Source organism: Notolepis coatsorum, assembly GCF_963971535.1.
Source record: "Notolepis coatsorum genome assembly, chromosome: 4".
Taxonomy (NCBI): Eukaryota; Metazoa; Chordata; class Actinopteri; order Aulopiformes; family Paralepididae; genus Notolepis; species Notolepis coatsorum.
This window is the reverse complement of record NC_140168.1, coordinates 190,957,206-190,985,165: the sequence shown is the minus strand read 5'-3', so window position 1 is coordinate 190,985,165 and position 27,960 is coordinate 190,957,206. Positions and strand designations below refer to the sequence as shown.

Genomic DNA, 27,960 nt, shown 5'->3' with positions numbered 1-27,960 from the left:
ATTTGTGATGTCAGAAAGACACCGCTGCATGTTAATGTCCCAGATGCCGCGACGCGCGACGGCCACACACAGTGGTTTAGGAGCCCAGCCTCAAAACAGCTTAAGATCTTTAGGTAGAAAAATTCTGTTTTTGAGGACTTGATTAGAAATACAAAACAATGAATTAAAAAAATATATATAATTACAGAGGTGTTCCATAAACTCACAGGAATTGTGTAAAAGTGCCCAAATAGTGAAAGAAATAGTAAAATAGTTCCCCTTTAAGGAAAAACTCACTAAAACCTAACAATAGGGACAAATGGAGAGAAACCTTAGAAGGGCCATTCAAGGGGGGATCTCCTTGCACAAATGAATGGAAGCAGATACGGACCACTAGCCTATCTTGAAACTATGGGAAACGTGGTCTTTGCCAACAACTAGGCTAGCTGGTCCATATCCACTTCCATTAATTTGTGCTAAACTAGACTAGAGCTTGCAGCCAGATAACTTTCTACTGAAGAGGAAATCGGTATCTTAACTTCTTGTCCCGACTCTGGAGAAGATGGTAAGCTCATTTCCCATAACATTGACGTGTTCCTTAAGTATTCCTTCACAGACAGACCGACGTGTGCTTTTGTCTTGCAGACTAATCACCTGGCAAACGGCAGACAGGAAAGACTGCACTTCACCGAGAGGTACATTATAGGTATAAATAAGGATTATATGTAGGTATGTACAGACAGATGTGGATAGATATGGTAAGAATATATATATATATATATATATATATATATATATATATATATATATATATATATATATATATATATATATATATATATATATATATATATATATATATATATATATATATATATATATATATATATATATATTGTAAGGGGCTGAGGGTCATGGTGTTTGAAGGCTGCTACATTCCAGCCCGTTGGCTCCTCCCAATGGAGAGGAGGACTATGACAGCTTCACACACACACACGGCTGTCTCCCAATTAAGTAATTAATATAGCATGCCTCTCCAAGAGGATAGACAAATACCCTCAGAGTGTGTCATGGAGTGGGGAGGGAAAGAGCTGCTCAGCTTCGACAGGACAAAAAGCTGAGAGGACGGACACGCTAAACCGTGAGTTTGAAACATTATAGGCTCCCCTAACATTACCCCTTTCCCCCCCGTCTGCTCACTCTGTCATTTATCTGGGTTTCATTGTGCGCCGTATTGTGGTTTTTATTTCAGCCTAAACTGTCTCCTCTGTGTGATAACGAAGGGAACGTTTCCCGAGCTCCCTGCTACCTGGGGAATACGCCCACCGCCTTGGCCCCGGGAGAAGCCGACGGAGCCGGAGTCGACGCCCGTCAACCGCGTGTCAACAACAAGGTAGAGGAAACGAGAGATGACGTTTTGTTTTTTGTTTGTTGTTTTTAGCTCGAGTCTAGTCAAGCTTTATTTTTATCGTCTCCGAGAGGGAAATTGATTGATTGACGGCAACATCCACGTTGAAGCCTGTATTAAAGGAGACGGATAAAGGAAGGGAATACAGTATTCTTAAACATTACAAACACGAAATGAGGTCACCACCCACCCCATTCCTGTTCCTTACTAAAGTTATATGGTGCCTATACACCTAGTTTTCAAGTTTGTTTATTATTGGGCGGCTGATTGGCGCAGTGGGCAAGGCGCTCGCCTCTAACGCAGGAGACGCTGGGTTCGAGCCCAGCTCTCGCCGTTGCTACCGGCTGGCCGGTCGTTCATACTAACACAATTGGCAAGTGTTAGAGGGTGGGAAATTTGACGTTGTGGACAGCGACTCCTACAGGTCGGTTTGGTGACGCCTGTGCAACGGAAGCAGGAAGTGACGGGGGCAGCGTGAGCCTCCCAGGCGTTACTCCTCGCCACTGAGAGTTCGAGCTGCTGTGGCGAAAAGATGCGACAGGCTGCCTCCTCGTGTACCGGAGGGGACACGTGATGCAAGGCTTCTGTCCTCACTACAACCGACCTGTGGGAGGCATAGTCTAGCAACGTTCAACACAGGGGAGGGAAGAATTGGATACACGAAATTGGGATGGGAGAAAAATAGAAAATGGGGAGAAAAAGTTGATACAAAAAAAAAGTTTGTTTATTATTTGTCACATGTAAAATACATGTACTTTATGGTGAAATGCTTGGTTCTGTATGAGCCCCTGAGAGTGTGCTTCATACTGTAAAAAAATAAGTAAAAGAGGAATATACAATACAATATACAAACTAAAGTACAACCTAAGTACAATCTAAGTACAATGAGTAAAAATGAGTAAAAATGCAGACAATGAGGTACAAAACTTTAAGGTAAGGTCACATGCAAATGAGGTATGAATGTAGTGCAAATCTCTTTAATAGATAGATAAATATAATGTAATGTTAAAGTGTCTAAGGTGAGTGTTTTTTTAAAGTGAGTGTGTGCATGTGTGTGCAATGAGTGTAGATGATGGGTTGTTACACATAGTACTAATAGTATTAGTAATAGTACATAGTACTAATACTAAAGTGCTATGGTGCCTATAGACCTACTAAAGTGCTATGGTGCCTATAGACTACAGAGAGTGGTGCGCTCAGCCGAGCATACCACGGGTATTGCACTACCTCCCCTGCAGGTTCTATACAACAAGAGGTGCAAATCCAGAGCCTGCAGAATAATGAAAGACCCCCACCACCCCAACAACAGCCTGTTCCAGCTGCTGAGGTCAGGCAGACGCCTGCGAACCCCAGATACTAGGACAGAGAGGCTTAGGCTCAGCTTCTTCCCCCAGGCCATCAGAGCCTTGAACAATGAACACTGAGTGCCACAGAACACTGATCTATCACACACATGAGCACACACACGACACGCACGCTGTGCACGCTCACACACCAGCAGCCACTTTAACACTTTAACATGAGCAGACACACACTCATGCCGCACACGCCCACACTTATGGCCAAAAAGGAAAGGTCACTTTAATATTAGTATAACAACAGTAACAGTGTATTGCACTGCCTAAGCTAACTAGCATGTCCTATATGCCCTGTAAATAACTGTGTACAGATACCGAGATGTCCCACCATGTTACCTGTTACCTGTTTATTGCACAATGTTGTTTTTTATTGGATTCTATTACATGCTGTACCACTGTATTGCACATCGTTGCGGGCAAGACCACCCGCATTTCATCGTATACTTGTATGCCGTGACAAATAAAACTCTTGACTTGACGCTTGACTTGAGACCTACTAAAGTGCTATGGTGTCTATACACTTACTAAAGTGCTATGGTGCGTATAATCTTACTAAAGTGCTATGGTGCATATACACCTACTAAAGTGCTATGGTCCCTATACACCTACTAAAGTGCTATGGTGCGTATAAACTTACTAAAGTGCTATGGTGCGTATAAACTTACTAAAGTGCTATGGTGTCTATACACCTACTAAAGTGCTATGGTGTCTATACACCTACTAAAGTGCTATGGTGCGTATAAACTTACTAAAGTGCTATGGTTCCTATTAGGGATGTCCGATATTATCGGCCGATATTGGCATTAAAATGTGATATCGGAAATGATCGGTATCTGTTTAAAAAAAAAATTAAAAAAAATATATATATATATTTGTTTACATTTGTTTCACCTTTATTTACCCAGGCAAGCAAGTAAGAACAAATTCTGATTTTATTTATTGTCAAAAGTATGCATAATGTTGTGTTAATTCCATGACAAGATATATGTAATGTTAATTACCTGAAATTATTCATTTTGGGGGCGAGGGGGGGGGACCCTGCATATATCGGTATCGGTTGATATCGGTATCGGAAATTAAGAGTTGGACAATATCGGTATATCGGTATCGGTAAAAAAGCCAATATCGAGCATCCCTAGTTCCTATGCATTTACTAAAGTGCTATGGTGCGTATACACCTACTAAAGTGCTTTGGTGCACCTAGGTATCCATGTAGAGAGTGGCTGTTGTCAGTCCAGTATCGTTTAGATTCGTATTAGACATCAACTTTGAGTACCGGCTAACCCGTTTCATCTACAGTGCGGTAAACCTGTTGTGTTTGCTCAGGCGCAGGGTCCATTGCATCCTCCTCTCTGGTGTGAGTCGGCCCGTTCTGACACTGTGCCTGACGGGCGAGGGGGCCCTACTGAGAACCTGCAGGCCCTCTAACAAGCTGCAGTGGCTGGTGTGCTTTTGCAGGAGGGCAATGGTGAGAGGAGATATGGTAAGAGACGGGGAATCTAACCTAATGGAATTGGTGATTATTTACAGTGAGTAGATGAAACTGTGTCATAATACATAAATAAATGTCTCACAGGTTCTCCTCTTTGTGGACGGACGTGTTGGACAAACCAGCTGCGGACCAGCTGTCTCCCCACAGGTCCTCCCTGGCGGCTCTCTCTCTACAGAACCGTCCCCTCAGGTTGTGACCCTGACTGCTCTCTGCTTTTCTTTTCTTTTTAAAATGCCAGATATTGATTGAAGAAGTGTGAAGTAGCATAGTATAGTGTGAAGTAGCGTAGTATAGTGTGAAGTAGCGTAATATAGTGTGAAGTATCGTAGTATAGTGTGAAGTATCGTAGTATAGTGAGAAGTAGCGTAGTATAGTGTGAAGTAGCGTAATATAGTGTGAAGTATCGTAGTATAGTGTGAAGTATTGTAGTATAGTGTGAAGAAGCGTAGTATAGTGTGAAGTAGCATAGTATAGTGCAGTGTTTCTCAAAGTGGGGGGCGTGACAGGGGGGGCCTTGAGATAATTTTTTTTTTGGATTACAGAAAATTATCACTAAAGTGCTATCTGTTGCAGCTGCACTGTTCTCCATGAAAATACCATATTTGGATAAGTTTGACCATTTCTCAAAATCTGAAAATCATTATAATAAAACACAGAAAAGGATCACCAAGTTACTCTGGATAAAAAAAACCTTTACAGACAACATTGAGACAAAGCTTCCTGACACATCTCCATCCAAACGCTTGGAAGAACTCATTGAAATCTCATCTGATACCACCTGGAGAGCTAGTTTCAGAGTGTGGTGCTGAGTACCAAGTATCTCCTGATGCAGCAGTTAAGGTGTTGATACCATTCAGCACCACATATCTGTGTGAAGCTGGCTTTTCATCCATGACAGCTCTGAAAACAAAATATAGGGCCAAGTTGAGCCTTGAGGATGACATGCGTGTTGCCTTGTCAAAGACTGACAGCAATAAAGACTGTTTGCTTATTTCCTATGTTCGCTTTGTAAATTCCCAGTCACTGAGTGAAGATCTGCTGTTTTGCAAATATGTCAAAAACAGAGCGACAGCTGATGAGCTCTTCAAAATTATTGACAGTTACCTGACAGAACATGGACTGAAATGGGAGAACTGTGTGGGCTTTTGCTCTGACGGTGCGCAGGGAAAAGGAGGGGGCTACAGGCGCTCATCAAGGGGGTCTCGCCAAACGCACAATGGACGCACTGTAAATTCACAGAGAGGCGCCAGCGTCAAGACAGCTTAGCCCTGAGCTGAATGAGGTTTTGACAGAAGTTATAAACGTGGTAAATTTCATCAAAACCTGACCCCTGAAAGCGCGCCTGTTCTCTGCGCTGTGTGAGGAGATGGGAGCTGACCATTCTGCAGTGCTGTTTCACAGCGAGGCAAGGTGGCTCTCACGAGGGAAGGTGTTGTCAATTTGAAAGGTCACGATATTGGTGTTATTTCAATAAATTTAAACATGGCCCATTTCATGACTATTTTGTTGGGGCGAGGGGGGGGGGGCCCAAAATATTTTGGTCCGCCAAAGGGGGGCCTGACAGAAAAAGTTTGAGAAGCACTGGTATAGTGTGAAGTAGCATAGTATAGTGTGAAGTAGCGTAATATAGTGTGAAGTAGCATAGTAGCATAGTATAGTGTGAAGTAGCGTAGTATAGTGTGAAGTAGCATAGTATAGTGTGAAGTGTGAAGTATCGTAGTATAGTGTGAAGTAGCATAGTATAGTGTGAAGTATCGTAGTATAGTGTAAAGTGTGAAGTATCGTAGTATAGTGTGAAGTAGCATAGTATAGTGTGAAGTATCGTAGTATAGTGTGAAGTGTGAAGTATCGTAGTATAGTGTGAAGTAGCATAGTATAGTGTGAAGTATCGTAGTATAGTGTGAAGTGTGAAGTAGCGTAGTATAGTATGAAGTAGCATAGTATAGTGTGAAGTATCGTAGTATAGTGTGAAGTGTGAAGTAGCATAGTATAGTGTGAAGTAGCGTAGTATAGTGTGAAGTAGCGTAGTATAGTGTGAAGTATCATAGTATAGTGTGAAGTAGCATAGCATAGTGTGAAGTAGCATAGTATAGTGTGAAGTAGCGTAGTATAGTGTGAAGTAGCGTAGTATAGTGTGAAGTAGCATAGTATAGTGTGAAGTAGCGTAGTATAGTGTGAAGTAGCGTAGTATAGTGTGACGTAGCTTAGTATAGTGTGAAGTAGCATAGTATAGTGTGAAGTAGCATAGTATAGTGTGAAGTAGCATAGTATAGTGTGAAGTAGCGTAGTATAGTGTGAAGTAGCATAGTATATTGTGAAGTAGCGTAGTATAGTGTGAAGTAGCATAGTATAGTGTGAAGTAGCGTAGTATAGTGTGAAGTAGCGTAGTATAGTGTGAAGTAGCGTGTGACGTAGCATAGTATAGTGTGAAGTAGCGTAGTATAGTGTGAAGTATCATTGTATAGTGTGAAGTACCGTAGTATAGTGTGAAGTAGCGTAGTATAGTGTGAAGAAGCGTAGTATAGTGTGAAGTAGCGAAGTATAGTGTGAAGTAGCATAGTATAGTGTGAAGTAGCATAGTATAGTGTGAAGTAGCATAGTATAGTGTGAAGTAGCGTAGTATAGTATGAAGTAGCGTAGTGAAGTGTGAAGTAGCATAGTATAGTGTGAAGTAGCGTAGTATAGTGTGAAGTAGCATAGTATAGTGTGAAGTAGCATAGTATAGTATGAAGTAGCATAGTATAGTGTGAAGTGTGAAGTAGCATAGTATAGTGTGAAGTAGCGTAATATAGTGTGATGTAGCATAGTATAGTGTGAAGTAGCATAGTATAGTATGAAGTAGCATATTATAGTGTGAAGTGTGAAGTATCATAGTATAGTGTGAAGTAGCGTAATATAGTGTGATGTAGCGTAGTATAGTGTGCAGTAGCGTAGTATAGTGTGAAGTATTATTACACACAAACTAGCGGTTTTAATAGACAACAAACTGCTGGAAACCCCATATAAAATATTTGTGTTCAAAGTTAGCGAGAAGTATTGGTATACTGGGCAAGACTAGATATATCCTGAATCAGAAAACTCTATATACATTATATTGCACACTCATTGTACCATATCTCATCATATTGTGTTGAAACTTGGGGAAATACTTATAAAAGCAACTTACAAAAAATATGCACACTGCAAAAAAGAGCCATGCGGATAGTACATCATGGTAGATATTTAGATCACACAAATAGTCTGTTTGTAAAGAGTCCAACATTAAAATTCATGGACTTAATCAAATTCAAATCTGCACAAATTATGTTTCTGGCAATAAAAAACAAATTACCAAGCAACATTCAAAAAAAAAGTCATGGCTAGAGAGAGTGTTTATAATTTTAGAGGGACATTAGGTTTAAAACGACCTACTGTACGGTACGTACAACTCTTAAAAGTATGTGCATTGCAGTTTGTGGGGTATCACTCTGGAATGGTCTGTATGTGAGTATAAAATTAAGCGATAATATCAATAAATTTTAAGGTAGCTATAAACAAGCACTTATGGATAAATATAAGAGAGTGGAGCTTGAGCAGTAATGTGACTGCCTAATACATATTTTTTTCTCATATGGATATTTGGATATATAAAAAACTTATTTTATTTTTCATTATTTGTTATATTATTTTTATTTGTATTCAATTATAATGTAAAATATTGTAAAGAAGGGGCAGGGCTTGATACGTTTTTTTTTTACTTCCCCCTGTTCCTTCTCGAACACTTATTGTATGGAAATAGTCTTTGACTATTTACCTTTTTGTTTTTTTAAACTTGTTTTATGTTTATGTTCAAGACAAATCAAATAAATAATTAAGTAGCATAGTATAGTGTGAAGTAGCGTAGTATAGGATATAAAGGGGCAAACAGAATTGACTGTTCTGTTTCGTTAGGGGCTCTGCTTGGCATCACTACTGCACTCCCTCGCGTACGTGCACGCGCACTGAATAAATTCCACAAATGTACCTTTAATACCAGTATTAGTCTGACCACACCCCTCATCAGCTTACCTTCATAAGCAGGTGTGTGGTCACCTGCTCTCCTCCTTCTCGCTTTCACCACAAGGAAGTGCCTCGGTAGTACCCCACTTGACGTGTTGTTAGTTGACGTGGAGAAAAATTTTGTTTACAAGGAGGAGATACGTTGACATCATATCTTTATTTTCTCTCTCACTATTTTCGAGAAAATACGGCGATATTGTCTTCGTACTGGAGTGTCTGGAAGATGTTGATCATTCTAAAAATCCTCCACCGGTTTTCGTATTGGGAGCACGCCGCTGCATGCTTCTCAACTGCAGTTCCTTGCTGTGTTTGTTGGGGTGAAACCTGTCAGGCCACAGCTGAACTGTCGGACATGCCGCTGTTGTGAGAAGCGGTGCGTTCCAGGTTGGGTGAGTAGTGTTTTGCTGGCAGGCTCCACTTGTCTGTTAGTGCTATGGGGGCTACTTGACAATGTTTATGGAAACCGGCCCCAGGCTAGGGTCCTTTGTTCAGCCACCTAGGCGACAGAAGGCCTTGGTCTGAAGACCATTATAGTTTTTAACTAGTGGGCCGCAACCATTAACACTGGTGATCCCTGTGTGTTTTGGACGAGTGGATTCTCTCTGTCACCGTGTTAAGGCCCCATATTTCATATCCAAATGAGAGTATTCCTTCACGAGGGGATATGTGCATGGATGTGCGATAGCGGCAGATCCATGTTCAAAGTCAGCTACACAGGCCAGTTGGTATTGTGCTGATTCCGTCGGGTGTTGGTAAAATCACCGTTGTGAAGCGGTGTTGACATCTTGTTTTATCTTTTCTCTTAAAAAGTGAGGAGAGGTTCAGAACGGCGGCCTGTCTGGGTGAGTGTTATGTCATTGTTTACAGGTTCAGTTGATAGCTGCTTAGCTTACGGTTAGCCAGTCAGCTGTTAACTGCTGCGTTAGCCTGCTGGGATCGCTGCATGGCCTGCTCAGGTTGGGCCTACTGTTAGCCAGTCAGCTGTTAGCTGCGGTGCTAGCATGTCGTGATCGCTAGGTAACGTTAGCTTGCTACTATAGGCCATGGCCTGGCGCGGGGTAGCTTAGCTTCTCGCGCGCCGCCGTGAGCTCGCTTCTGGTCGCGTGCGTCGTTACCTCGGCGTCTCGCGAGCAGGAGCGGTAGCACCCGAACGGTTGGAGCGGCCGTTAGCTTGATGCTATTCTGTTGAACGTGCTTTGATTTTAACATGTTTTACACTCTTGACTACGACGTCATCCTTGACAGGGGATGTTTCGTCGACCCTGCCCTGAGCCAGGACGGCAAGGTTGCATCAACAAAGGACTGTAGTGCGGGTTGGAGCGGCGACGCTGCCCAGTTCGAACAACACAGGAGCGGCTGTGTTCCTACGGTGTCTGTGACTGCACTTCGCTGATCTACGTTCCGGGTAGGAACAGGTTTGACCAGACCTTATAACACGTTTTCTGGTTTTACTTTTCTAAATGTATTGTGAATAACGATGTTTTTCCCAAAACGTGTGTTGCTGCAATGCATTTGGGATACGGCGCGGGTTATGTGTGAGCTGTTTTTGTCACTGGCAGTTAGCTTCTCCGTGCAAATCGGGATGTAATGATCTGGTTGTTGTGTGAGAAACATCATGGTGTTTATATGTACCGTGTACTCACAACTAAGGTAACTAACCTATGAAGCTATGCTTGGTGACAAGTGAGTAAAAGAATGTTCTTTTCTCAGCCTGTGATGACAATGAACAGTGTGTTCACATATTAACAGGTTTTCCTGTTTTAACTGGCTGTATTGAGGGTAAAATAAGAGGATTGTGTTTTCCCCCCGGTTCCCTGGGGACTTTTTCATCCTCCTATCAGACATGTTTGTGCACTAATTGTGTCTTTTGTGTGGTAGGGATGCGATGTAACTCTTAGCTTGATTGCTGAGGTTGTGCTAAAACTGCTGGAGAAACTTTATTTTCCTAAAAGAAAAAATGGTTTGGTCGCTGTCGTGTGTGCTTAGCAAGGCCTGTGGCCGATACTAATCGAGAATGATGTATTCTCTCATTGTGAAAAACGGCGTTCCTCTGTTGAGTGTTTTTGCCATTTTTGTAGGTGATGATGGGTTGTGTGTGTCATTGTGACCTACAACTGGGTTGGACTGGCCACAGAAGCACATGTGTATGTTGGACCGGGGCTCTCAGAGCCCTCTCTATTCTGTGTTTTTCCTTAGTAAAAATCAGATAGCAGGTTAGCTCATGCGCTGTGTGGAGCTGTCAAACGCTTCATAGAGCTGACTATGACTGTGTCATATTCTCTTTTTGTCATTACATCGTATCATGGGTGTGGGGTCGTAAAGGGGTGAACTGGTAACCTTTCCTCTCCCCCTTGTTTCTGTCGGTCAGGGGTACACCCCCTGTCCTTCAAGGGGGGGGGGGGGGGGGGGGGGGGAGGGAGTTTCCTGGTCCCACGGCCTGGTATATTGGGCGTGTGCACCGCTGGAATTCCCCCGTCATAGAGTACGTCACCGTGCGCGTCTCTGTTGGTAGGACTTCCGTGTGCTGTTCAGGTCCATGTGATGGATCTGTTTCAGGGGGGTGGTCAGGGCTCCTCCTCACCAAGCGCCTATTCGGGCCTTCTGTGAGTTCGGACTCCTTCTTCCGTGTGAGGGAGCCTCCATCAGAGTACAGAGCCTTCCTCCTCAGATTGTCAAAGTGAGTGGACCCTCTAGAAGGGTCCTATTCTATTGTATATGTATTCGATTCAATTCGATTATTGAGTGTGTATGGGTTCAGTGCCTCTTCCCCGGAGAGCCCTAAAACCAATTTTTTACATGGCTCAAGGTGCAATATATTCTTTTCAATCTGTACAGCTCGCGTGGGAAGTCTCTCTGGGGATCCCGTCTCCTTCCTATGGGAGGGTGGTGGGATGTAAAAATGTGAACATTTTTTACCCCGGCTGTGTAGACTGGGATACATACTGTTGATGCTTCCTTCTTTTCTATTCCAGAAGTGTTGGAGTTAGGGAGTGTCACACCCCTCTTGTCGTTCCCCTGGGCGCCTTGGGGATTCAATGACAGGTCTAAATAGCCTGTTCATTGATGGGGGTGTGTCCCGACGCACGTATAGTGCTAGCTCGCTGTAAACAGGCGATTGACTGGCACGCCTTGGTTGCTTGTGGTTGAAACAGCGTTTTTATAAAGCAACTGAGATGGGGGTTTTTCCTCTTCCGCCGACCAAATCCCACGACCTGGGTTGGTTTTTCGACGGATTCTCGTTCATGTCTGGGGGATGATGACGGAATGGATCTGAACATATGTAGAGGGGTCTCACGCCCTTGGGGTGGGCCACCAGGCGCGGTTCGCCCGAATGTCTGGGTGGCGCCTTCTTTTCATGTTAAGATCAACACGCATATCTGCCCTTCTCCTGGAGTAGGCATGTCGGCGTGGTTAGGGCACGGGACTGGTTCTGGTCACGCTGGTCCAGATCAGTTGAACCCGTTGTCCGCCGGGGATGCAGATCTGCTGTTCTGGTACCCTGAGGGACTTGGGCTTTTTTCAGGGGGAAAAATGCCAGGTCGGTCTGGGTGTCACAGGGTTAAGCGCTATGGAGACCCTGGTTGGGTACGTTTTTACTCAGCACTGTCGTAATGGCTTACAGCCATGCCATTCTGTACACGCTCGATCTCGTCGGATCTCGGCCGCTACACAGGTTGGTCCTGGTTAGTACTTGGTTGGGAGACCGCCTGGGAATACCAAGTACGGTGTGCTTAGGGGCTGGTTCTCCATTATTTTTCGCTCCTCTCTCACGCATGGCGAAGAGAGGCCTATTGGGGGTGGTCTTTGACCTCCTCTGGTGACCCTGTGCTTCCCGTATCGCCAGGCCCGGTCCGGGGTAATGTTCGTCGACCCGTAGGCCTGGGTTAACCCTTTTTTGAAAACTGAGACACTTGTACTGCGGTATAGCATATATAGTAAGTGTTTTTTCTTGAGGGGTTATAGGAACATCCACCGCGTTGGGTAACACCAAGGTGGTTGATTCCCTGGTGTGTTGGAGCAGTGTCAACTCCCGGGTTACCCGGTTGAGGGTGCCCCTGCACGTTCATGACGTCTGCCAATCGTGTCAGCCTTTTCTGCCTCAACCCCTCTGGGTGGGGGTTTTTAAATGGAGGCTTGGTCATGCAACAACGCCAGCATACGCCCCTTCCGCCGGGGCAGCTGTGTTCAGCTGTCCCCTCTGGCGCCTGTCTCGTCCGCAGTCTCCAGGCTAGGGTTAACAGCCTGTTGCCTGGTTTTTCCCCGGTGCGCTGCCTGCTTCCGTTGGTTAACCTTTTTTTTTTTTTTGTGCTTACGGCCGTGCTGACTGCCTGTTCTGCAGGGTCAGTGTGCCAGGCGGTGTACTATTGGGGGGACAGGGCCCGCTCGGCTTACGGCCATACCGACCTGAACACGCCCGATCTCGTCCGATCTCGGAAGCTAAGCAGGTTCTGGCCTGGTTAGTACTTGGTTGGGATACCGCCTGGGAATACCAGGTGCAGTAACTGAGGGGCCTTTGTCCGAATACGCTGGCGTTGTGGGGGGCGGGGCACTACGTGCCCACCTGGTGGGGTCTTGATGCTGGCATCATGGACTTCTCCGGGCCCCCATTCTAGGGAGTCCAGTCCTTTTGGTGGGTCTGGGTCTTCCTTCGTGCTCCGCTGCTACGGCCTTGCCACGGGGTTGGGTTTGCCCTTGACCCCGTGATTCTGGGGGCAGTAACGAGGTTGTTCCTCCGTTCGTTCCCGGGTGGCATGCGGGTTGTGCGTGTGTGTAGTCGTGGGGTCAAGCCACGGTCTGCTCACCCTGTGCGTTGAGTTGCTTGAGTGCCTTTTCGCACGGTCGGGTCCGTCGCCTTCCCGTGAAGCCCCTAATAGGGGGGATACCCTCCATTAGGGGGGGTCGGGGGGGCTCGGCCCTCCCTGTTCTGATGGTTTTGGGGGGCTGTCAGCGGGGTGTATTTGTCAGCCAGCGGCTCCGCTTGGCCTCCCCTTGTGCAGTAGTGATGCCAAGCAGAGCCCCTAACGAAACAGAACGTTAGGTTATGGCTATAACCAAGTTCTGTTAGTTAGGGGTGACGCTTGGCATCAGACGGCCGCTGCAGCCCTTGACCTCACCTTGTGGTGAAAGCTTGGGAAGGAGGAGAGCAGGTGACCACACACCTGCTTATGAAGGTAAGCTGATGAGGGGTGTGGTCAGACTAATACTGGTATTAAAGGTACATTTGTGGAATTTATTCAGTGCGCGTGCACGTACGCGAGGGAGTGCAGTAGTGATGCCAAGCGTCACCCCTAACTAACAGAACTTGGTTATAGCCATAACCTAACGTTACATTTGCACTCTGGTTGGATGCCAAACTTATTTCCGTTCTGTATGATGATGATACATTTGAATCTAAGCTAATCTTTACCAAATATTAGTCAGACGGAGAGTATTGGTTATCAGGCAGCAGTTGAGCTGGCGTATCTTATATATATCTGTGTGCAGCAGAGTCTTGTCGTCCGGTGTGACCTCTGACCAGAAAATGTCTCTCAGGTTCTCCTCTTTGGGGACGGACGTATCGGACAAACCGGCCGCCGACCAGCTGTCCCCCTGCAGGTCCTCCCTGGCGGCTCTCTCTCTATGGAACCGTCCCCGGAGGTCGTGGCCCTGGTCCTGACCGCTCTCTTCATGCTCCTGTTCTGGACGTGGCTACCCTACATCGGAGCGTACGCCGTTCTCAACTCCGCTTGGACGATGATGGAGTACCTGGATTGATTATCGCGGTATCGTGATGGCAATAAAGAGTTTGGATTTGATCCGATTCATGGTAGTTATTGTGATATTTACTGTGTGCCCTCGTCAAAGGTCCCTTTGTAGTGGAGCGATGCGGAAATGGACCGTGAAGAATGTGCTAGGTAGGTTAAAGGAACACGCCAACATTTTGGGGAAGCTTATCTTCTTCTCCAGAGAGACAGACAAGAAGATATATACCAGTTTTCTCTCCGTGCATTCAGTAGAAAGCTATATGGCTGAACGTTAGCCTAGCTTAGCACAATGAATGGAAGCGGACATGGCCGGTTAGCCTTCGGGAGAGGTGTTAGTTGGACAATGCCTAGGCTAAGCGGCCATGTCCGCTTCCATTCATTGTGCAGCCAGATAGCTTTCTACTGAACGCACGGAGAGGAAACTGGTATCTATCTTCTTGTCTCTCTCTGGAGAAGACAATAAGCTAATTCCCCAAATGTTGGCATGTTCTTTTAACTGATGTTAATGCTTACCGTGTAACTCTTAGGTTTAGCTACAATACAGATGAATCTTTTCAGAATCTGGTCCCTTCTGCCAGCCACTCCAATGTCACTTCGATGTCAGTTTAGAACTAGCACTAGGTGTTCATTTTCTGCAGTAAATAAAGCGAGGGTACTTAACTCAAGTGCTTAAGTACATTTTCTGCAGTAAACAAAGCGAGGGTACTTAAGCTAAGTGCTTCCCCAGGGAGGGGGTCGGGGGCTACTGCCCTCAGACCCCAAGATAATTTTTATATGGGCAGTCTGACTTGGGCTACTGTACCATATATTAGTGTTGCAATGCATGATAAATAAACAGTGAAAAAAGCTAAGAAATTAGATGGGGCTGGGACGAATAAAAATGTAAGATGAAAATCTTTCCAGCCTGTGGCAGGCAGTGGAGGTGTGAAATCCAGAACAATAGAAGTCACAAAGTGGAGTGGTGGAGTAGTGGTAGAGTAGCAGTAAAAGCTGGACTTCTAAGGGCTTCTACTGTAACAATTACAATCATTTTACAGGTTGGCTGAGCTGAGTGGTCGTCTCACGTTGCCTGGCTTCAGTGCGGGAGGGGCTCCCTTAGAGCAAATTACTGCAGTATGTTGAGGTTTTAATGCTTGTTGTCATACCCTAAACTACTGTGGTGTTTTGCAAAGGAGCAAAGTGCTGTTTTAAAGGTGCTATCGATAGCATTTTTATGTAGTCATATTCTTTCTAAATAATACATCCACAGAGCTTTTAGAAAGGTGCAGAATAAAAGAAAAAAAAATTATCCCCCCCCCCCCCCCCCCCCCCCCCAAAAAAACGTTTATTAATGCATTTACAGTATAATAAAAAAAATTATGTTGTTGTTTACATGTTGCAGGCATTTCTATTTCCCCACATGGAACACACCCGATTGGATAAATGACATGCTGGTGCTCTAGTGCGACATCTGGTGGCCGAATGTTATATCTATAGCACCTTTTTAGGAACAATGTGTAATTTTTGTATTAATACAGAACACATTTGCGATCTGGCCGAGCTTAAACACACCGCTCACGTTCACCGCTCGTGTTCAATGCTATAGCCTCAAGTGGTCTGGCGTGACCAGCTCGGTCAGCCTTCTCGCGATGCCAACGTATGCCTCGAGCGAATGAGATGTAGGTTCTTCGCGCACAGAATGCGGGGTATTTTCTGCAACGGTGTAAAACGAATACAAGACCGCCAAGAAACCGAGAATTTGTCTGCGAGCAGAAAAAGAAACCCCAGAGATGCGAGAGTAACCAGGGCAGTACCGCTTTCAGCCAGCAGGTGTCACAGTTACACATTTTCCAAATGTTTTTGGCAGCGGTCAACATTTTAAAAGGTGCATGTTTACACCAAGCCGTTACAGTGGCTTCTGTGCACTCTAAAAGGCATTGAATTAAGCTAATCAAATTAATTTAACAATAACCCTCAAATATTTTGTATTCCTTTTTAGTAAAAAGTAATTCTAGGGACCCAGTATCATGGGACCCTAAAGATTTGGAAGACCTGTCTAGACTAAGGCCATACAACATGGTACAGACCCTAGATTGTAAGAATTCTGGTTGGGGGGGGATACTGTAGCTGAAAACCTTTTGCAAACCTGTCAAACTTCTCGGTCAGCTCAAAGGACACCAGTCCGTTCTGCAGGTTCCTCACAGCGACCTGCTCCAGAAGGTCCCAGCGCCCGTCCCGCCAACCCAGCAGAACCAGCAGCTCCCCGGACGGGTCTCTGGGGGACTTCACTGAGACACTCGAGGCTCTGGAGGAAGAGATGTGGCGTCATGTGGATTTTCACAACACGGCGAGTTGCACAAAGATGAAGAAAGGTGCTTTCCACCAGAGACATTAACCCTTTCACTACCACACTACCAAAAGGTTAACCCTTTCACTGCGACAATACAGAAGGTAGTGAAAGGTTAACCTTATGTAGTGTGGTAGTGAAATGGTTAACCATGTCCTTCTCACTTCCTGTGTCATGTGAGCTACACCACAAGGCACACACACACCTTAGGACACCAAAGATATGTAGAGGCTTTGGTCGAATGTGATCGAAATAGAGGTAAATAATTGGACCGTACAGTATCTTGCAAGCTGAAGGTGTTCTGAATTATGTTGATGCTAAATGGAAGCTTTTCTGACCTGTAGATCCAGCAAAAAACAAGTTTGTTTGAAACTGTTACTTGTTTGATTTTATGTAACCAGGCAGGTTAATACAAACTTTTTTTTCTTTTTACATTGACAACTTGGTGAGAGGACATAACGGAACAGACCAATTACAGTTAAAATATTGTGAAAATTCTCACAGCCATATCACAGTGTTAACCCTTTCACGACCACACGACAACGGGTTAACCCATTCGCTACCACACTACAGACAGTTAACCGTCTGTAGTGTGGTAGTGAAAGGGTTAACGACTCCTGTGTAAAAAGTCCCGCCCACTTAGGAGACGGGAACGGTTCCATGTTCATCCCATTGGACGCGGATTTCAATCAGTCATCTTCCTTTTCCTCCGAGGATCCTTTGGTTCAACTCACCTCACTCTGTGCAAAGTGGGCGTATCCCACTGCAGAGCTGCACTGATTGGGCGGACGTGGCGGCTGTCTGGCTCCTCCCCCTGCGCCGCCTTCCTCTTGTCGGGGTTGGGGGGACAGGGCAGGGTGACCATGAATGGTCTGAGCAGGGCCTGGGAGGAGGGGTGGGTGAGGTAGAGCAGCGGGCTGGTGGACGTCACAGAGTGGCAGGAGGAATCACATTTGGACTTCGCCGTGGCCAGAAGGGCGGCCTCTATTGGCTGGATCTGAGTAAGGGGGGGAGGGACAAACATTTGCCAAGCCATTATATGGCGGGTCAGAACCAAAAACAATGGCTAATTTAATACATTGATAGTGAAACATTTTTAACTCTGACAGACCGCCTTATAACTAATAGATACATTTGTGGCAGAGGCAGGCAAATAAACGAGCTGCATAGGTGGCATAATAAACTGTAAACAAGCAGTTCTTTCTACAACGTTTATTTTATTTATACTTATTTAACCAGGTTTGTCCCATTTCAGATCCAGGATCTCTTTTACAAGGGAGACCCGACCAATAATAGCAGAATCTAAAATAAACGCATAGACATTATAGATAAAAGTAACATTACAAAATAAATAATATAATAAAACATTTGCACACCGAAAACCTGGTTGCAAAAGGCTTCACCATAGCCTTAAAATACATTCAGAGTTGCCAAGCTTTGGGGCGGCTAAGTGGCACAGTGGGCAAGGCGCTCGCCACTAACGCAGGAGATGCTGGGTTTGAGCCCAGCTCCCGGCGTTGCCACCGGCTTGGCTGGTTGTTCATACTAACACAATTGGCAGTGTTAGGGGTGGGAAAGTCGGTGGGTGGGGATTGGACGTTGTGGACAGCGACTCCTACAGGTCGGTTGGTGCGCCTGTACAGCAGAATCAGGAAGTATCGGGGGCAGCGTGAGCCTCCCACGCGTTACTCCTCGCCACTGAGAGATCGCGCTGTTCAGGTGAAAAGATGCGACAGCTGCCTCCTCGTGTACCGGAGGGGACACGTAATGCAAGGCGTGGTCCTCACTGCAGCCGACCAGTGGGAGGCATAGTCTAGCAACGTTCGAGACAGGGGAGGGGAGAATTGAAGGGAGAATTGGCGAGGCGAAATTGGGGATGGGAGAAAAATAGAAAAATAAGGAGAAAAAGTGGATAAAGAAAAAAAGAGTTGCCAAGCTTTGAATTTTTTAGATCAGACTGAAGATTGTTCCAAGCAGTAGGCATGAACACTTAAAAGCTTTCTTTCTCATTTCTGGGTCTTTAGGGATGAAAAGAGCAGAGAGTCCTTCAAACGGAGATTGTAATTCCACCAGGACAAATTCCTGTACGTTCATCATAATTGGTGAATGGAGATTTTCCGATTCCAATTTAAAATGATGCTGTGATGCGATACTGAAAATTAGTTTCACAAAAACACTGTCGGTTTGCTCCACCAGCGCAAGGTTATCCAGACACGGTAACGCAGTAAACCATGCAGAGAGGATGACGTCTAATGTCTTACTGTAGTACTGTACGTTAGATTAATCTGAAAGCTACTGCGGTGACTTTGTGTTGTTTCACGGGTGACTGGATTTAACGTCCTCTGTGACCCAGAGAACAGACGGGAGAAGTGGACGCATATCAGTCACTTCATTAGAAATCTGACGTCTTACTGTTCTCTCTACTCTCTCTACTTTCTCTTCCTCTCTTCCTCTATCTCTCTCCTCTCTCTCTTCCTCTTTCTCTCTCTTTTCCTCTCTCTACTCTCTCTCCCTCTCTTCTCTCTTCCTCTATCTCTCTCCTCTCCCTATCTTTTTCTCTCTCTTCCTCTATCTCTCTCCTTCTCTTTCTCTCTCTCTACTCTCTCTCCCTCTCTCTCCTTCTCTTCCTCTATCTCTCTCCTCTCTCTCTTCCTCTTTCTCTCTCTTTTCCTCTCTCTACTCTCTCTCCCTCTCGCTCCCTCTCTTCCTCTCTTCTCTCTTCCTCTATCTCTCTCCTCTCCCTATCTTTTTCTCTCTCTTCCTCTATCTCTCTCCTTCTCTTTCTCTCTCTACTCTCTCTCCCTCTCTCTCCTTCTCTTCCTCTCTCTCTCCTCTCTCTCTCTCTCTCCCTATCTCTCCTCTCCCTATCTTTTTCTCTATCTTCCTCTATCTCTCTTCCTCTCCCCCCTCTTCTCTCTCTCTCACAAACACACACTACATCAAAATAAAATGTACCTCACAAACCCCTAATATAACACAACATAAAATAATGACATAACATTACCAATAGGTACAGTACAAGGGAATGTGCTGACGTGGATATCTACAGATTTAGTCGTTATTAGACTCCCGCTTCATATCCCACCATGCACTGGGCCACCAGGGGGGCGGGGAAGGAGCCAGGCAGGTAGTCCAGACAGACACGCTGGTCCATGGGGAGTTTGAGGGACAGGCCCCTCCTCGGGATGGTGTAGTTCTCCCTCTTCAGGCAGGACACCACGGCGAACAGGCCCAGCGAGTACACCCTCGCCTCTGCGAACGAGCCCTGACGGAACACAGGCACATTATATCTCAAAAGTAAGGGATAGTTAGGTTTAGGTTAGGTTTACTTTATTTGTTCAAGGGGGACAGTGTACATTAATAAAACATTTTACAAATGTAAATGCACCCAATTTTAGCCAAAAGGCTAATTTCCATTGGTAGTCCCCCTGCCAGAAGGTACAGGCTAAAATCCTGTGTAAAAAAAGGGTTAGCAATAAAAACAGAATAAAATCAAGATAAATACATTAGAATAAAAACACAACAAAAGCACATAGACATAGTAGGGATACAGGTCACAATACAGTCATGGACACAAGGACAGAGCACATCATGACATATTAAGAGACCCAGACATAGACAGACGCACCATATCCATATCCACACACACATATACACATACAGACACCTCAGTGTTGACAGTTCTGGTTATCAATGAGCCATTCCCTAACCCTGCACTTGAATGAATGGTATGATGTGGACACTCTAATTGTTTGAGGAATTGAGTTCCATTGGTGGGATGCTCTGTATGAGAAGACGGCCTGGCCAAATACACTTTTTTTGAAAGGGATTGTACAGTCCCCCCTTGCCGCACCTCTAGTGTTCCTGGTTGAGGCAGACTTGAGGTTGATGACAAAGGAGGAGGAGCCAATCCACACTTTATTTTAAAAACTAGACAGACGTTTTGATATAGTAAGTAAGGGATAGTACGTCTGTAGTGTGGTAGTGAAAGGGTTAACCTTATGTAGTGTGGTTGTGAACGGGTTAACCATTTTGTCATGTGGCATTGAAAGGGTTAACCTTCTGTATTGTCGCAGTGAAAGGGTTAACCCTTTGGTAGTGTGGTAGTGAAAGGGTTAAGAAGGACAGCTCATTTAAAACAGCTTTGTGTCCGTACCGGTTGGAGAATTGTGATATCTAACTTATGAATATTGAGTGAGCTTTTATTCACTGTTTTGTTCGTTGTGATGTCTTCTTGTGAGTACTTCAATGTTTGTGGTTTTATATTTTTATTTAGACTTTTTTGTGTGTGTTTGTTTGTATTTTTAATGTTTGGACCCCAGGAAGAGTAGTCTCACTTTGGTGTAGACTAATGGGGATCCACAATAAAACAATAAAACAATACCGCTCTTGAGAGTATGTGTGTTTCAGTCTGCAGGGAGACTCTGTGGAATGGACTAGAATGATGAAGATGGGCAATATTGGCCCAGGAGGTAGAGCTTTCGTCTGGTGATCGACGTTCCGGTTCGATTCCCGCTCCTCCCGGGCAGCGTGTCGAAGAGTCCTTGAGCAAGACACTTACCCCTAATTGCTCCTGATGAGCAGGTTGGCACCTTGCATAGTTGCCTCTGCCGTCAGTGTGTGAGTGAACGGGTGAATGTAAGGAACAAAATTGTTAAGCGCTTTGGATAAAAGCTGCTATATAAATGAACCATTTACCATTTATGAAGAGATCAAGCAAATCAACAGCATGTCACAGTTTAAATAGAAATATAACTAAATCATTTTAGAGAAATACAGAAATGAAGAGGGTCAATTAAGTTGTTGATGCTGATTTTATTATGAAACTGTACAATGATAGGGTACTGCATTGTGTGATGATGTAAATTATGTAAAGTACTACTGGGTAATAGTGCTAATCAGATGTATGTACAGAGTTGTAGTATTAATATGTACAGTGATACAGGTATAAAGGCACTATTGTAGTAAGTCATACTGGCCAGCAGCGTAACTAGTAAGAGTAGAGAACGCTCTTCTCTACAGATATATATATATTTCTTTTGTGATCACATTTTTGTTATAGTATCTACAGATATGTAGAAGGATTATGTGCAGGTATGTACAGACATATGCTTCACAACTCCCATCTGTCCATGGACAATTCCCACTGCTGAACTATGTCTTTCAACCACCAGGTGGCCTAGTTCAGTGTGTACATTTTTGTTGTCTTGTATTTATTAATTTCCTGTCTGTCATCACCAATCTGTTGTTTGTTCATCTGTTGTCTGTACTGTGCCCCATTGTCTAATCTAGTTTTGTCTCCCTTGTGTCTGTATCTATGTGCTGTTTGGTCTTGTCATGTTTCAGTATATTAACCCTGTTATGTTTTCTGTTTAGTTGTTCCACCCAGCTGTGTCTAATTTACCAATCACCCTCATGTCTCTAATTAGTCTGTGTATTTAAGTGCTGTCTGCCCAGCATTCCTTGCTGGGTCATTACTTCTGTTTCCTGTTTCACTGTTGTGAGTACTCGTTAGTGTTGTGCTTATCTCGTTTTTGAGACTACAGTCTATTTTCTTTTCCCTATTTCAAACGGATTGTTTTTTAATCGGTTCATTTCCGTTTTATACCATTTTGAAAAACTCTCGTTTTTGGAAAGTTTCAGGAAAATATAAAGATTCCGTGATAATCGCCCTTTACTGGAATATTCTGGAATACACATTTATGAATCGTTTTCAAATAAACGCTAGATTATCGATAGTATATGTTTACTTATGCACGCTATAGAAGCGGGCTGAAAAATCGATTATCTCATTTCCTGATCAGCACACACACACACACGCACACAGACACATAGGGCACTGTTGATATCTCTGTGAAAAAAGCTCTGATTATCCTAAGACTGGTCAAATAGATTCCTTACCTCAGATCAGATGTTCTCCAAAAATATTATTCCAATTCCTGATCGCCATTCCAAATATCGATCGTGTTTATTGATCCAACGCTGGGTACTGTAAATATATATTCCACGCTGTTCTGAGGCTCCAGAATGAGTCCGATCGTCTCGGGTGACTTGCCTGAGAAGTAAAATGAGGAAGCAGGATTATTTTTTTCATTAAATCCATTCCAAAGGGGTGCAGTACCACAGGGAGAGACGATAGGGGGCGGTATTTCCCCAATGGAGCTCAGAGAGAGTTTGCAGTGGTAACGTGAGGCTAGATTGATGAAATATGAATTCAAATTGCTAATAAAAAAAACTAGATCTCTCGTCGTTGGCACTGAACGGTCGGCATGAACAAACAAGATATTTCGTCGTTGGCACTCAAAGTGTTAACGTTCTAATCGTAACAAGAATAAATATATATATACACTATATACACAAAAGGTGGGCTTCCCACTCTCCAATACATTTACAACAAGCGTTGCAGGGGTAAGGCTAAGAGAATAATCAAAGACTCTAGCCACCAAAACAACTGCCTCTTTGAACTGCTGCGGTCAGGCAAGCGATACCAGAGTCTCATGGCAAGCACAGAGAGACTCAGAAGGAGCTTCTATCCCCAGGCCATCAGGATGCGCAACGACAATAACACTATGTAACAAACCATCAAATACACTCACAGCACACACATCCACACGTACACACTCACTTTAAATAAACAACTCACTGTAGTACCCACTTTACCCACTTTACCACACTTTATATTGATTGGTAAAGAGATTTGCACTACAACTCATACCTCATTGCACCTTACCCTAAGTTGTACCTCATCCCATTTCTGCATTGTACTGTATATTGTATTGTAACTCAGTTACTTTTTTTTTCTACTCTGCATTGTATATTGTATATATGTATATTGAACACTTTTGTTTAGACTTGTTTGTTTACGGACTTTCTATTTTATACTTATATTTTATATATATTTAATATTTTTTATATTTTATATTTTTATCTAGCACACTCTCAGGAGCAAATCAGAAAAAAGCATTTCATATAAAAGTATTCTGTATTTTTGTATGACAACTAATAAAGAAACTTGAAACTATACAGTATATAGCATTATTGTACTTGCTATTATAGAGAGGTGTATGGGTTATATGCAGGTATATAGAACGTATATATGCAGGTATATGTTTGTCTGACGGATCATATTGGTCTGCGTTGTGTTGATGTTAAATGTTAATGTCCCGAGGGGGAGTCGAACAGGGGGCTCCCGCGTCGCGGGCGACGACACAGGCCGCTGCACTAAGAAGTGAATTCACTCCTAACTACCGTACCTATGCGTCTGTTAACCCTGTTATGGGGAAGTGAGTTTAATTTACCAGCCCGCACTGCCACAGTCACTCGTCAACACACCTGTTTCCGTGACTGTGGACATACCCACGGGCTTCCCCGTTACACTCACCTCCCTAAACTCACGCCCCTCAGGACATCCGGGTCACTGGGCACCACTGTGACGGATCATATTGGTCTGCGTTGTGTTGATGTTAAATGTTAATGTCCCGAGGGGGAGTCGAACAGGGGGCTCCCGCGTCACGGGCGACGACACAGGCCGCTGCACTAAGAAGTGAATTCACTCCTAACTACCGTACCTATGCGTCTGTTAACCCTGTTATGGGGAAGTGAGTTTAATTTACCAACCCGCACTGCCACAGTCACTCGTCAACACACCTGTTTCCGTGACTGTGGACATACCCACAGGCTTCCCCGTTACATTTGGTTTACTGTGATATTTTAATGTTGATGTTTGAGACAACGAAAGAAAGAAAAAAATATTAATGAATTATAGCATGGTCCACACAATGAACGCAGGCTACACCTTACCCTCTGTCCTCCATAGCAGCCCTCCGTGGTTATCGGACTGACGTAGCTCGCCCTCCCCTCCCCGTCGACCACCTTGACGGCCACATCCCTGTAGTTGCCGCGGTAACGCGCCCGGAAAGGCACGACGACGGTCACGGGGAAGCGGCAGCGGGTCCCGTCCTGAACTCCGACCCTGAGCACCCTGCTGACCAGTTCCTCCGAGCCGCTCGCCATCAGGGAGCTCAGGCCGTCAGCCACCTCGCAGGTCATGACCTCGGCCGCCGCGCCCCCGGGGCCTCTGACGTAACAGGCGTCCGGCACGTCGTCCGATTGGCCATCGGCGGATCGTCCCGCGAGCCTAAAGGAAGACAGGGGGATGAATTGGAAACACGAGGACATTAAAGGAACATGCCAACTTTGGGGGAAATTTGCTGTAAACATGTTGTGACCTGTGTATTTACCACGTGGAGAAAAAAAGAAAATTATACATTTTCGTTTTCTAAGCAGATAATATACTCAGATTTTTTTTGCCAAACCACTGCTGCCTGGGCGCAGTGATTTCATCACCTCAAAATCCCAGTTAAAAAATATATATATATTTAGAAAACGAAAATGTAATTTTTTTTTCTCCACATGGTAAATACACAGGTCATAACATGTTTACAGGAATGTTTTGGAGTTGTATTTGGAGTGTATTTCGTGACTGTTGGGAACTAGGCTACACTGGCACACCTACTTCCAGTGAATGACGCTAAGCTAGGCTAACAGGGTGGCTGTTCCCTAAGCCTATCTGCTTGTCTAACTCCAGGGTAGATGGCAAATTTCCCAAAAAGTTGACGTGTTCCTTTAACACATTGTGCGCCATAAACGGCGTAAATCGTTATTGCCCGCCATGCATTGAACGCCAACAACGGCGTAAATCGTTATTGGGATCAATATAAAAATGTTTCGCCATGGCATTCATAATTCATCCAGCCTCCCTCCGGACTGCAGCGGCACCCTGTCTGATATTGCAATGCATCAATACTGCCACCTGGTGGATGGTCGGGCGAGTTACACTCACGCCAAACCGGAAGTGGCGATCGGTGCATCGAGGAAATTCCTCCGCCAGAGATGTATTGTTGCGTGGATCAGTATACACACTTGAGTGCATTTGGATAGCTTTCGAAACGCAATAATCTATATGATTTCGCCGTTTATTGCGTCATACAAACCGGAAATGGATCTAGGAGATCGACGTCAAATAATTGGGATCTTTTTCCTCCAGTCTCATCGGCGAACGGTAAGAGGACACTAATGTTATTTTCAGCCCGATTGTCAATTTTTTTGTTTGATCAATATATCAACCCATACTAAATAAAGCCGTTACTGATGATCAAGGAATTATAAACGACCCCCCCTCTTTCCTTCACGCATGATGAAGCATAATGTATACCGATCATATACATTTGAATTTTTTAATATAGCGTTCAAGTTTCAAGTTCAAGTTTCTTTAATAGTTGTCATACTATTATACAATTATAATATTATACTATACTTTTATACAAAATGCTTCTTACTGTTACGCTCCAGAGACTGTGCAAGACAAGATAAGTATGAAATAAAATAACATAGTATAGCATGTAAATTAGAAGTAAAAAAAAAATTAGGTCACAGTGTTCAGTATAGACATATGTACAATGTTCGATGCAGAATAGACGTAACTGAGTTACCATATAATATACAATACTATGCAGTGTACTAATATACAATACTATATAGTGCAAGGCAGAAATGGGATGAGGTGCAATTTAGGTACAATTTACAGTAGGTGTACGAGTTGTAGTGCAAATCCTTTATCAATAAATATAAAGTGTGTTTGTGTGATCTAAAGTGTGGAGAGTGGGTGCTGCAGTGTGTTGTTTGTTTAAGTGAGTGTGTGCGTGTGGGTGTGTGTGCTGTGTGCATTTGATGGTTGTTGCATAGTGTTTATTGTTCGTTTAGCAGCCTGATGGCCTGGGGATAGAAGCTTCTTCTGAGTCTTTCTGTGCTCGCCTTAAGACTCCGGTATCGCTTGCCTGACCGCAGTATAGGAAAGAAACGCCAATCGATAATCTATTATGCGTCAGGGCCTATAACTGGCGTTTTTGGAATTGCAGCAGAAAAGCTTAAAAACATACTTATATTCTCGACGGTATTAACACAACAATGTATGAATGAAAAAATATAACGTTCCCACATCCGGAACTATAGATAATCGATGTTGAATGGGCCATAGTAATGCAGATATAGCTATAATATTTAAAAAGTTATAGCCCTGCAAAGAAGGTAAACATCTCCATAGGCTTACAGAGGTGGCAGACTGGGTATAATGATGGGCATACTGCATGGCAATCAATGTGTTAATGGAATTTTAGGTGTACAGTGGTCTCTTCATCAGAATACTCAAACAAAGTACTCAAACAACATATAAATCATCACCCTACCCGTCACTGTAAGTGAACATAAAGACAGGCGCGATTTCAGTGACTTTTACATGTCCAGTTTACTATCATTGATTTGTCTTCTGGACAAAAGAGATGACGACATCCAAGGAATAACATGTCAAAGGGACGGACACTTGTGTCCAACGAGGTCCCTGATGAAAAATACAAGATGGAGAACAAAAACACACATTTAGTTAATCCAGAATGCATGCACATTTTAGTATGGGTGGCCCCATAGGGAATCAAACCCCTAACCCTGGGAGTATGCTATCCACTGAGCTTCTATCTATCTATCTATCTATCTATCTATCTATCTATCTATCTATCTATCTATCTATCTATCTATCTATCTATCTATCTATCTATCTATCTATCTATCTATCTATCTATATATCTATATATCTATCTATCTATCTAGCCATAATCCATTTATCTACAGTATCTATATGGCTTCTATTATAATTAAACATTGTAATGCAAATAGCCTATGTGTATGCAGGGGAAAAGCGCAAAAGGGTCATTTATTAATAATTTAATCCCTGTAAGGCCCAAATTAAATTGACATGATCAACTTCAGATGCCAGAATGTGGGACCGATAAACACATTTACTATCCACTAGCATTGTGAGGCTGAACAACACACCCATTGACTATGTAAATGTGCTAAACAAATTTAAAATAAACATTTAAAGTCTTTTTTTAAATAGCTAAAAGCTAAAAGTGATGTTGCAATTTTGCAGCTGCGGGTCTTACAGGGGTAACTTATGGGTTAAACATTTTTAACCCGCATTTCTCTTATATTCTGAGTGTGTTACGATCAAGCCGATGAATACTGACATTTCCCTGCAGCCTTTATTTGTTCATATTTTCCTAGGGTGTCGATAATTCACGAGGGCACTGCGTTCTGAAGAGCAAACACAAGGTGCAGAATGACCTTTATCTGCTTTACGACGTCAACATGTTCAAACATCAACCAGAGCGGGATCTTGGAGTGTGTGCATATTTACATGAATATCAGCTACTGGCAGATGTGGCCTTTCTCCCCCGTCGATCCGAACGCTCTTCATTTATTTGGCTTTTTCGACAAACGTGCACAGTGACCTGGCAGTGAACTGCCTGCCACCTGAGATAGCCAGCTGGAGGGAGGCCAGGCGTTGGGAAAACAAGCACACCTTGTGATAAAGCGCTCGGGCGGAGGTTTGTTTCTGTGTCGGCGGGGGCAGGCGGATGGGGTGTGTTGGGGTGGAATCGAATCACGTCTGACGGACGATCTCTGAGACGCGGAGCAGCGGGAGCTGTTTTTTTTTTACGACAGCAGGTTAGGTTTGGGCAGTGGCGGACTTAGGTGTGGGCAACGTGGGCAGCCGCCCA

At 44.1% G+C, this 27,960-nt stretch overlaps 1 protein-coding gene and 1 long non-coding RNA gene across 2 annotated transcripts in view; one reads left to right on the top strand and one right to left on the bottom strand.

Annotated features, from left to right (window-relative positions):
- dthd1 (death domain containing 1) overlaps positions 1–27,960 on the bottom strand; it is a gene marked incomplete at both ends in the record, with an annotated part of 73,107 nt that overhangs the window by 33,746 nt on the left and 11,401 nt on the right. The window contains 4 exons of the mRNA XM_084312193.1: positions 16,145–16,303; positions 17,080–17,342; positions 19,431–19,610; positions 24,146–24,482. Coding sequence (XP_084168319.1) covers positions 16,145–16,303; positions 17,080–17,342; positions 19,431–19,610; positions 24,146–24,482 — 939 coding nt within the window. The remainder of the gene's footprint in view (positions 1–16,144; positions 16,304–17,079; positions 17,343–19,430; positions 19,611–24,145; positions 24,483–27,960) is intronic.
- Positions 1,238–13,961, top strand: LOC311227133. The gene is made up of 4 exons (XR_014619571.1): positions 1,238–1,372; positions 4,072–4,228; positions 4,322–4,426; positions 13,808–13,961. It is a non-coding gene; the product is annotated as an uncharacterized lncRNA (long non-coding RNA).